The sequence below is a fragment of the Gymnodraco acuticeps genome, unplaced genomic scaffold (assembly GCF_902827175.1).
Source record: "Gymnodraco acuticeps unplaced genomic scaffold, fGymAcu1.1, whole genome shotgun sequence".
In the NCBI taxonomy this organism is placed as follows: Eukaryota; Metazoa; Chordata; class Actinopteri; order Perciformes; family Bathydraconidae; genus Gymnodraco; species Gymnodraco acuticeps.
In genome coordinates, this window is record NW_022990258.1 from 68,435 (window position 1) to 80,983 (window position 12,549).

Genomic DNA, 12,549 nt, shown 5'->3' on the forward strand with positions numbered 1-12,549 from the left:
ATGATATACTTTATTGATCCCAAGTTGGAATCATTTGCATTACATTAGCATGTGTAACAGTTGTAAATATGCAGTGGTGTTTATTTGTAAATCATTTAATATAATCACACAAATTATGTGTTTTATATTTAGTAATTCTGTGTTCTTTATTTGTTGAATATTCAATACCTGACAAGGTCAGAGATGAAACACTTGGGTCGCAGCAGGTTCCTCAACAACAAGACATCTATCAATATGTGTGTATACCTCCACCATTGAACTGTCGTATTCTGCACATTTCGTATACCATCTACATACATCTTATAAGAGTATAATACGTATAATATCAATCAATGTTTATTTATATAGCCCAATATCACAAATGTTACATTTATCTTAGTGGTCTTCACAGTTTGTACAGAATATCAGTATGACAATACGACACCCTCTGTCCTTAGACCCTCACATCGTACAAGGAAAAACTTCCGAAGAAAACCCACAGTTTAAAGGGAAAAATGGGAGAAACCTCAGGGAGAGCAACAGAGGAGGGATCCCTCTCCCAGGACGGACAGACGTACAATAGATGCCGTGTGTAAATCAAAAAGATAATACATTTACAACATAGGTAGTCCAAATGTTTGGAAATGCATGTGTCTGTAATAAGAAGATGAATCCACGAGGATGTCAGCAATCTTGTGGGAGCCATCAGGGAAGTAGTATGGTGAGAGTCTGGCAGGACTGAGAGATAGGTTCAGCCACGACTCGAAGTCCAGGACTCAGATCCAGAACTCAGGATAGAGGATCCAGGACACACGACCACAGCAACAGGATTAGCCTCGACTCAGGATCCCGGCGTAGATATGGACACAAAAAGAGATTTGGGGGAAGCTGGGTTAATCGGAACATGAGAGTACACAGGTACAGACAGACAGAAAGACGGAGTAAGGTGCCCCCCCCAACAGTCCAAGCCTATAGCAGCTAAACTAACGTGTCTACATACATGCACTCCCTTAGGATAGGTTGAGGGAAAAGGGTAGCAAGTAAGAAGTAGGAAACAGAGGTGGAGAGGCACACAGGGAGAGAGGTCCCCACTGGAACCTGAATTGGTTAGAGGTAAGGAGTAGGTCTGTGGCTACGTTCCACACTCCCGGGCCGGGCTAGGCCTCTCTGCAACCTGTTACCCTCTATTAGAACCTCGAGAGGTCAGAGAGGGGAAAGGTTTGGATAAAGTTTTAAATATAAGATCTAAGTTTTTAGGATTTAAGTGAAAGAGTAAGAACTAAAATGTATAGGTGAAGAGGCACAACGTATCTACGTCAATGCACTCTTATTAGATTATTTTGTTTTATCACTATAAGCTTTATCAAAAAGGAAGGTCTTAAGCGCACTCTTAAAAACGGGTAGGGTGTCTGCCGCCGGAACACAAACTGGAAGCTGATTCCTCAAATGTGGAGCTTGATAAGAAAAGGCTCTGGCTCCCATTGTACTTTTAGAGACTCTAGGAACAACCAACAACCCTGCATTCTTGGAACACAATGCCCTAGTAGGACAGTAGGGTATAATGAGTTCTTTAAGGTAAGATGGCGCCTGCCCATTAAGGGCTTTGTAGGCGAGAAGAAGAATTTTAAATTATATCCTGTGTTCTATAGGGAGCCAGTGTAAGGCAGCCAGAACAGGAGTAATGTGGTCCCTTTTCCTAACTCTGGTTAGTACACAAGCTGCAGCATTTTTAATCAGCTGAAGCGACTTGACTGACTTCTTGGTACACCCTGATAATAAAGAGTTACAATAATCCAGCCTAGAAGTAACAAATGCATGGACTAGTTTCTCTGCATCGTTTTGAGGCAAGATATGCCTGATTTTGGCAATGTTGCGTAGATGGAAGTAGGCGGTCCTTGAAATTGATTTTATGTGGGCGTTAAAGGATAAATCCTGATCAAATATAACACCAAGATTCCTTACAGTCTCACTGGAGGCCAAATTAATGCCATCCATAGTTAGTATATCTTTAGATAGTTTGTTTCGTAGATTATTTGGGCCGAGTACAATAACTTCAGTTTTGGTCGTGTTTAACATCAAAAAGTTTAAGGTCATCCACGTTTTTAAGTCCTTAAGGCAGTCTTGCATTTTATTTAGGTGATTGGTCTCATCAGGCTTGATGGATAAATATAGTTGAGTATCATCCGCATAACAGTGGAAATTTACAGAATGATTCCTTATAATATTGCCTAGCGGAAGCATATATAATGTGAACAAAATAGGTCCAAGCACTGAGCCCTGTGGCACTCCATGGCTAACTTTGGTTTGCGTGGAAGATTCATCGTTGACACACACAAACTTAGAGCGTTCAGATAGATAGGACCTAAACCAGCCTAAAGCATAATATCAGTTAAAATAAGTGCTTAAACATAAAGTAGTTAACATTGCAGGAAAGCAATATATTAGTACTTTGTCAGGCTTAATATGTATACCCCCAAAGCTTTTTTCTTATTAAAAAAAAAAGTATTCTTTAATGTTTAAATAAATCCTTATTAGTTTGTCTGTCTGTGTCTCCTATTAATATCTAATAATACAAATAATACATTTAAATAACGTGCTTTAACCACCAGGTGTCCCTTTCTATCAACTGTGCACCCTTATGGTGTAAATATACCAATATACCGATTGGATCAAATATAAAAGTCAGCTGAATTAGTATTGATACTGCAAGGAGACTTATATTGTGAAGAGAAATTGAAGATTTTGTTTAATTGCTGATATATTTATGATCCACGTCACATATTCAGTTTCGGTGGCAGTTCCTCCTGTTTGTCCAGAAGTCTTCTCATCAGGCTCTATAAATAGCAAACTACGGCAGATATGTAATATTTAATGCAGCCAAACCGTGTATTACAATGCCGTTATGTGATGACTTTCAAAGAGAAAAGCAAGCAAACTCGGAATAAAGTATTATTTTATTTTTAAAAAATGTTTTCGGATTTCACATCAACAGGAAGTCCGGTTAACTAAAATGTCCGTGCGGAACAATACCCCAACCCATAGATCCATGGGTGAATAATGTCAATCACCACATTACACAAATCCCTTCACATTTAAATTTAAATTTACATTAAAGTATTTCATGAGGCCTTCTAAAGTGTTTTTAAATATAATTAGGGTTGTAGTTGAAGAGTTTGTAACAGACAATGGCACGTCCATTAATTCCACAACCACTAGTGCTGGGGGGAAACGATTATTTTGAAAACGATTAATCGGGCGATTATTTGATCGATTAGTCGACTAATCGAACGATTATTTTTCTGTTGTTCAATTCATAAAAAACGTAATGTAAAATTTTTTTTTTTTCACGATACTGTGTCTCAGGGGATCTTAATATTTAAGAACCTATTAATGTGTTATACCAGATTAACGGAAATAATCTCAGCTAACTGACGATACAAACCATGTTTACCAACACAAAACAAAACACAAGTCTCATAAGAAGCAAACTAAAATGCTATCTAAATGACCCCTGAGCGAAAAATGCTAACGGACATTGGCACAGAACTCAAGATAACCCTTATTACTTATCGTAGCTGCACATACAAGATATCCGATTAAAGCTGAGACTCAACAGATTATGTAGGTACATAGTATCATCACTGAGTGATCCGGACTCACGACAGGGGAAGCAAATACAGTCATCACAACACGTACCTTCACAGAGCTTCTAGGGAGATCGTCTCACCGCCGTAGCTGTCAATCTGATCAAAATACGTGTTCAATGGCATTACAATGAGAAAAAACGCGGCTGAATCGGTTAATCCATAGGTTTTTAACGTCTATGTATAAAAAAATTATTGAATTTATAATCCATAATTCCATTTTAATGTAAAAATCGGAGAGCAAATGCTAGCTGCTAATGGTTGCCACCACAGCTAGCTGCTGCTTCCGGTCAAGCAGCAGTCTCAGTGAGATATAAATATATAAATATCTTTGCGTTTTGGACTAACTTTAAAATATTCCCATGCTTTTGAAGACCTAGGGCGAGATGTTTTCGTTTGGGGGCTTCGTGCGCAATCCTGTGAGGAGGAGGAGGTGGTAGCCGTTTCAGTCTCCATTGTGTTAGAAGTGCGATTGCGAACTGCTTGTTGCTTTGGGTGACCCACGTGTGTGTGGCGACCATATATACAGTCTATGGTGGCGACGCGTCGACGCGGAAATATGTCGTCGACGATATTTTGAAGTCGACGTCGACGCGTCGCTACAGCACTAACAACCACACACATGGATTAACATCGATTTAATACATTAATGTAGCCTTTGTTTCTGCTATGTCACATCATTCTATTTCTATTTCTATTTCACATCATTCATCCACATCTGTGAAGTAACTAAAGGTATTCCATACATGTAGTGGAGTAAAAGTACACCATGTACCTCCGAACTGTAGTACAAGTACACAGTAGCAAAACATTTAAATACTCCAGTAAAGTACAAGTACCTCAACATTTTACTCAAGTACAGTACAATATAATAACATAATTATATATATTTCATTTATTTCACATCTAAATAAAGCAATTAATTCGGTTAACAATTTGTTAGTTTTTCCCTTTAAAAAATAACAAAAAGTAAATACAAGAATACGGTTAAAGTACCGGATCGATAAGCAGTATCTATAAGACAAGTAGTACTGTAAAAAACCTTAACGATACCCATCCCTAGATATATCCTATTACACAAATAAAGTGTTAAGAGAGTGAAATGTTGCTTTACGAATTTCAACACTTGATGCTGTCCCATTGATTCCGATTTCAGAAACCTGTATTTGCCCAAATGAATTGGTTTAAAGAGAGAAAACATTTTGACTAAAATGTAATTTTTCATCGACTAAAACATCAGTATGTAGAATACGAAAGAAGTTGTCAAAGATGAAATACTTGCTGCCATAAGAAAATATATAGCTAGTCTAAAGGCTAGAGAATTAAAGAACATCAAAGAACACAAACCTGACCAACGTTAAAAGGGCAAGTCGGTAGGTCTGTTGTTTCGATTGGATAAGAATAAGGAGAATAAGCCAACAAAGAGGACCAAAACACCCGTCTGCTACTTCCTCTGACAAAATATCAATCAACAAAATGTCAGACTTTATCTTTTGAGTTTGGTACACATTACTTCCAGGACAATGCAAGCCCTTTACTTTCTATCCAACAATTAAAAAGATCATATCCTCCTCCCTTTTTCAACTGTTGTACTTTATAAAGATAACTCCCAACAAATGAGATGGAGGCCCTTCTACTTTAAAAAGGGGCTAAAACAACTTCAACACTGTTACAAAGTTTGACTTACTTTGCATGTAGTGACTGGTTTTCTTCAGAGTACAGTTAGCAGTTTGGGAATATGCAATACAGCTTGCATGCTGGGACAGGGATTTAAGCAAGTCATTTTTTTCCACGTACATTTTCTTTGTTAAAAGAATGCAGTATTTTTAGAGCGGATGGTTATCAATTTCAGACTCAGGAAAAAGGGAAACAGTTCCCTTTCTTGTCGTGGGTGGTGAAAGTTGTACATTGTAGTTTATTAAAAGTTGAGAGGCAAGGATTAAACGTTTTAGCGTTGCATCACACATTCCCTAACCGTAGATTCCCCTACAGATGGAAACACGTCTTTACGACATTTTAAAAGAGCACACCTGTTGGATATTGCCAGCAATGGACAGGGTGACACAAGAGGAGAAGTCGAAGGATTGGAAGCAGAGCCACTCAAAGAAGGTTTTTACTTATCTACATGTTTCCCTACAATACTTTATCTTCTACTGTATACCTTATTTCTATATTGTTGCTACTTTCATGATAAACCTACTAAGAGAGAACATAGATTACAATTGTTGAAAAAATAAATAAATGATATAAATGTAAAAAATACGATATATTTAATAATATGGATATCCCACAGCCTCATAGTGCTGTTGTGGTTAATAACACACTAGTACTGAAATAAACACAATCTCTGATATCCAAAATGCTCGGACATTACTCTGACATTTCTTTGTTATTTCAGGATGATGGAAAACTTCACCTACAACAGCTTCATGTTACAGCTTGAGGGATTGAATGTCCCAGAAGATTCTATGCACCATGTGTTTGTTGTTATCTTTTTATCCTACTTATTTATAATGTTTGCAAATATAGGCATTGCCGTTCTGGTTTGCATGGACAACAACCTTCACCAGCCCATGTATCTACTTTTGTGTAACCTGTTATTCAGTGATTTACTTGGAAACTCTATCTTGGTGCCCCGTCTGCTTATGGACATGTTGAGGCCTCCCTCTGAGCGCATCATCAGTTATTACGAATGTGTGCTACAAGCTTTTACTACACACATGTTTGGTACCACAGCTCACACAGTGCTCATGATTATGGCTTTTGATAGATATGTGGCTATCTGTAATCCTCTGCGCTATCATACAATAATGACAAACAAGATGGTGATCAAGCTGACAGTTTCTGCCTGGGGAGTAGCCTTGGTTTTGGTCGGGATTCTTCTCGGTCTGACCATACGCCTGAATCGATGCAGGACTATGATTGAAAGCCATTACTGTGACAATGCTGCACTTTTTAAACTGTCCTGTGATAATGTGTTTATTAATAATGTCTATGGCCTCACTTTCACTGTAGTCCTGTTCACAGCTTCAATCGGCACTATGGTTATCACCTATACTAAGATAACTGTAGTCTGTCTCACCAGTAAGAGCAAGTCTTTGAACATTAAAGCCTTGAAGACCTGCAGCACTCACCTGGTTGTGTATCTAGTCATGATTTTTAGTGGGATGTCTATTATTGCTCTGCATCGTTTCCCTCAGTATACATACTACAGAAAAATGTGTACTGTTTTTTTTCATATCGTTCCCGGCAGCCTTAACCCCATCGTTTATGGTCTCCAGTCAAAGGAGATACGAATGTTTTTTTCCAATATCTTTAGATCCAAGAAAGTTTTTGCAAAGTAGTAATGAACAGTTCCATGTATTGTGTGTTCTGTTTTGTTGTGTTCAACACATCATAATGTGCTACTGAGTTTCTTCCTTTTAAGTACACAGTGCATGATCACTTTGAACTGTATGCTCAGTAATAAAGGTTGCAAAGTCCTTGCAAAATATGTGCAATAAATACCAAAAGAGTCATTTTATAGAAAAACTGTTTTAATATGGCTATTAAATGCAAACCCACCTTTGTTCTGCATTAGCACATCACATATAACATATATCCTACTTCTGCCTGAAGGGGCTTTACAATATGTACGGCACACGATACGCTCTGTCCTTAGGCCTTGCAGCAGCTAAGGAAAGACTGAGCTACAATTACAACGCAGAAAATCATTAGAATAGAACAATTTGACTCAACAATAAAAGTTGCAGAGGGCCTCAATGAGTTATTTGGGGCAGCCTGATACTAAAGAGTAACAATATTCCAGCAAAGAAAGAAAAAATACATTTAAAAAGTTTTTTTGCATATTTCTGAGACAGGATGTGCCTGGTTTTTGTGACCTTACATATTTGGTATTGGAGGCAGTCTTTGAAGTGTTGTTAATTTCCAGTTAAAAGAATGAGCTGAAACATAAGATGGATACACTTACAATATTTTGAGTGTACAAGTTGTAAGAAATAAAATCCAATGTTTATAGGGCGTAAATTAAATTAAATACACTGTTTTAATTTAAAGCTGTTTTATTCCGAAAACCGGAAATTAAATACACTGTTTTAATTTAAAACTCACACAACGACTTCCTGCAAGTAAATATTGTTAGCTTCAATTTAAGGTTAGCATTAGCATGTGGCTGAAGACTACGTTTTGAAACAGTGAATTCAAGGTTGAATGACACATAGTGTTGCACACTAAAAACACTGTCTTTAACTCTCACTTATTGACACGGCAATACTGTTATTAGGGAATGTTTAAAGGGGACCTATCATGCAAAATGCACTTTTGTACGTCTTTTAAACATGAATATGTGTCCCCGGTGTTCCAGGGAACTCACCAAGTGTCAGAAAATACAACCCTCTCTCTTTTCCTCCATACCCAAATCTTTTAAAAACAGGGCTACAACGAGCGAGTACAGATTCCATCCGACCCGACGTCAGCCCGGAATACTGGGCGGTGACGCTCCGCCTACATGGGCAAATCTCCACCTATCAGGGGCATGGGGGGTTGCCACGGCCACGGCCATAGAGTGGCAAAGTCCCCCCCTTCCGGTGGACCTCCATACCTTCACGGTATCGAAGGCTGCACTCAGGTCGAGGAGGATGAGGATGTTGAAGGAACCGGTGTCAGCAGAGGTGAAGAGGTCATTGAGGACTTTGATGAGTGCCGTTTCTGTACTGTGGCTGGGACGAAAACCAGACAGAAGGGGTTCAAAAAGCTGTTTGGTTTGGAGGAGGCAGTGGAGTTGTTTGGAGATGATGCGTTCTATTGTTTTTGAGAGAAAGGGGAGGTTGGAGATGGGACGGTAATTACTGAGGGAGGAGGGATCCAGACCGGGTTTCTTGAGGATGGGAGTGACAGCAGCAGTTTTTAAGGCAGAGGGAACGGTTCCTTGGGACAGTGAGGAGTTGAAAAGGTTGACAAGGAAGGGGCAGAGGACGGGGAGGCAGGATTTCAGTAGCGGGGTGGGTAGAGGGTCAAGCGAGCAGGTTGTGGGTTTGGAGGAGATGATCAGTTTGAGTATTTCAGGGGGGGTAACCAGAGTGAACTGGGAGAGGGCGGCCGTGGGGAGGAGGGCTCGGGAGGTCCAGGGAGATGGGGGGAGAAATTGTGGCGGTGGATGTTGGGGGAGATGTATGTGTGTCAGATGCAGCGGATAGGGAGAGATTAATGGAATTTTTTTTTAAAAGACTTTTTCGTATTTCCCATAATAAGAAGTTGCCAGTATTAAACTGTGTACATCCCTGGTGGTTTAGGGGATAGGAAACGCTCAAATTTAAAACATATAATTAATAAATGGGTGAAAATTGCTTGTGCCCATGATGGGCAGCATTAATATACCCATATGCCAGCTAAGGTCAGAAGAGCTTTATTTAACAACTGGTCTTATGTCTGTGACCCCTCCTGTTGTTAATTGATAAGCCTGAAACATGCACTTGTCAAGGTTCAGAGGCACATTTTGCAAATATGGCAGTAGCCATCGATCATCTTAAGATAAGATATACTTTATTGATCCCAAGTTGGAATCATTTGCGTTACATCAGCATGTGTAACAGTTGTAAATATGCAGTGGTGTTCACAAATTCTGTGTTTTATATTTAACAATTCTGTGTTCTTTATTTGTTGAATATTCAATACCTGACAAGGTCGGAGATGAAACACTTGGGTCGCAGCAGGTTCCTCAACAACAAGACATCTATCAATATGTGTGTATACCTCCACCATTGAACTTTCGTATTCTGCACATTTCGTATACTATCTACATACATCTTATAAGAGTATAATACGTATAATATCAATCAATGTTTATTTATATAGCCCAATATCACAAATGTTACATTTATCTTAGTGGTCTTCACAGTTTGTACAGAATATCAGTATGACAATACGACACCCTCTGTCCTTAGACCCTCTGTCCTTAAACCCTCTGTCCTTAGACCCTCACATCGTACAAGGAAACACTTCCAGAGAAAACCCCACAGTTTAAGGGGAACATGGGAGAAACCTCAGAGAGAGCAACAGAGGAGGGATCCCTCTCCCAGGACGGACAGATGTGCAATAGATGCCGTGTGTAAATCAAAAAGATAATACATTTACAACATAGGTAGTCCAAATGTTTGGAAATGCATGTGTCTGTAATAAGAAGATGAATCCACGAGGATGTCAGCAATCTTGTGGGAGCCATCAAGGAAGTAGTATGGTGAGAGTCTGGCAGGACCGCAGAGACAGGTTCAGCCACGACTCGAAGTCCAGGACTCAGATCCAGAACTCAGGATAGAGGATCCAGGACACACGACCACAGCAACAGGATTAGCCTCGACTCAGGATCCCGGCGTAGATATGGACACAAAAAGAGATTTGGGGGAAGCTGGGTTAATCGGAACATGAGAGTACACAGGTACAAACAGCCAGAAAGACGGAGTAAGGTGCCCCCCCCCCCAACAGTCCAAGCCTATAGCAGCTAAACTAACGTGTCTACATACATGCACTCCCTTAGGATAGGTTGAGGGAAAAGGGTAGCAAGTAAGAAGTAGGAAACAGAGGTGGAGAGGCACGCAGGGAGAGAGGTCCCTGCTGGAACCTGAATTGGTTAGAGGTAAGGAGTGGGTCTGTGGCTACGTTCCACACTCCCGGGCCGGGCTAGGCCTCTCTGCAACCTGTTACCCTCTATTAGAACCTCGAGAGGTCAGAGAGGGGAAAGGTTTGGATAAAGTTTTAAATATAAGATCTAAGTTTTTAGGATTTAAGTGAAAGAGTAAGAACTAAAATGTATAGGTGAAGAGGCACAACGTATCTACGTCAATGCACTCTTATTAGATTATTTTGTTTTATCACTATAAGCCTTATCAAAAAGGAAGGTCTTAAGCGCACTCTTAAAAACGGATAGGGTGTCTGCCGCCCGAACACAAACTGGAAGCTGATTCCACAAATGTGGAGCTTGATAAGAAAAGGCTCTGGCTCCCATTGTACTTTTAGAGACTCTAGGAACAACCAACAACCCTGCATTCTTGGAACGCAATGCCCTAGTAGGACAGTAGGGTATAATGAGTTCTTTAAGGTAAGATCGCGCCTGCCCATTAAGGGCTTTCTAGGTGAGAAGAAGAATGTTAAATTCTATCCTGTGTTCTATAGGGAGGCAGTGTAAGGCAGCCAGAACAGGAGTAATGTGGTCCCTTTTCCTAACTCTGGTTAGTACACGAGCTGCAGCATTTTGAATCAGCTGAAGCCACTTGACTGACTTCTTGGTACACCCTGATAATAAAGAGTTACAATAATCCAGCCTTGAAGTAACAAATGCATGGACTAGTTTCTCTGCATCGTTTTGAGGCAAGATATGCCTGATGTTTGCAATGTTGCGTAGATGGAAGTAGGCGGTCCTTGAGATTGATTTTATGTGGGCGTTAAACGATAAATCCTGATCAAATATAACACCAAGATTCCTTACAGTCTCACTGGAGGCCAAATTAATGCCATCCATAGTTAGTATATCTTTAGATAGTTTGTTTCGTAGATTCTTTGGGCCGAGTACAATAACTTTTTGGTTTTGGTCATGTTTAACATCAAAAGGTTTAAGGTCATCCACGTTTTTAAGTCCTTTAGGCAGTCTGCATTTTATTTAGGTGATTGGTTTCATCAGGCTTGATGGATAAATATAGTTGAGTATCATCCGCATAACAGTGGAAATGTACAGAATGATTCCTTATAATATTGCCTAGCGGAAGCATATATAGTGTGAACAAAATGGGTCCAAGCACTGAGCCCTGTGGCACTCCATGGCTAACTTTGGTTTGCGTGGAAGATTCATCGTTGACACACACAAACTTAGAGCGTTCAGATAGATAGGACCTAAACCAGCCTAAAGCATAATATCAGTTAAAATAAGTGCTTAAACATACAGTAGTTAACATTGCAGGAAAGCAATATAATAGTACTTTGTCAGGCTTAATATGTATACCCCCAAAGCTTTTTTCTTATTAAAAAAAAAGTATTCTTTAATGTTTAAATACATTCTTATTAGTTTGTCTGTCTGTGTCTCCTATTAATATCTAATAATACAAATAATACATTTCAATAACGTGCTTTAACCACCAGGTGTCCCTTTCTATCAGCTGTGCACCCTTATGGTGTAAATATACCAATATACCGATTGGATCAAATATAAAAGTCAGCTGAATTAGTATTGATACTGCAAGGAGACTTATATTGTGAAGAGAAATTGAAGATTTTGTTTAATTGCTGATATATTTATGATCCACATCACATATTCAGTTTCGGTGGCAGTTCCTCCTGTTTGTCCAGAAGTCTTCTCATCAGGCTCTATAAATAGCAAACTACGGCAGATATGTAATATTTAATGCAGCCAAACCATGTATTACAATGCCGTTATGTGATGACTTTCAAAGAGAAAAGCAAGCAAACTCGGAATAAAGTATTATTTTATTTAAAAAAAACGTTTTCGGATTTCACATCAACAGGAAGTCCGGTTAACTAAAATGTCCGTGCGGAACAATACCCCAACCCATAGATCCGTGGGTGAATAATGTCAATCACCACATTACACACATCCCTTCACATTTAAATTTAAATTTACATTAAAGTATTTCGTGAGGCCTTCTAAAGTGTTTTTAAATATAATTAGGGTTGTAGTTGAAGAGTTAGTAACAGACAATGGCACGTCCATTAATTCCACAACCACACACATGGATTAACATCGATTTAATACATTAATGTAGCCTTTGTTTCTGCTATGTCACATCATTCTATTTCTATTTCTATTTCACATCATTCATCCACATCTGTGAAGTAACTAAAGGTATTCCATACATGTAGTGGAGTAAAAGTACACCATGTACCTCTGAACTGTAGTACAAGTACACAGTAGCAAAACATT

The 12,549-nt window shown here is 39.2% G+C and overlaps 1 protein-coding gene across 1 annotated transcript; it reads left to right on the forward strand.

The window, feature by feature from the left end:
• The first annotated feature begins 6,022 nt into the window (after positions 1 to 6,022).
• LOC117549063 (olfactory receptor 146-like) lies at positions 6,023 to 6,967 on the forward strand. Its single transcript, XM_034220652.1, has one exon. It carries the CDS (start codon positions 6,023 to 6,025, stop codon positions 6,965 to 6,967), a length of 945 nt encoding a protein of 314 aa, XP_034076543.1.
• Positions 6,968 to 12,549: the final 5,582 nt, after the last annotated feature.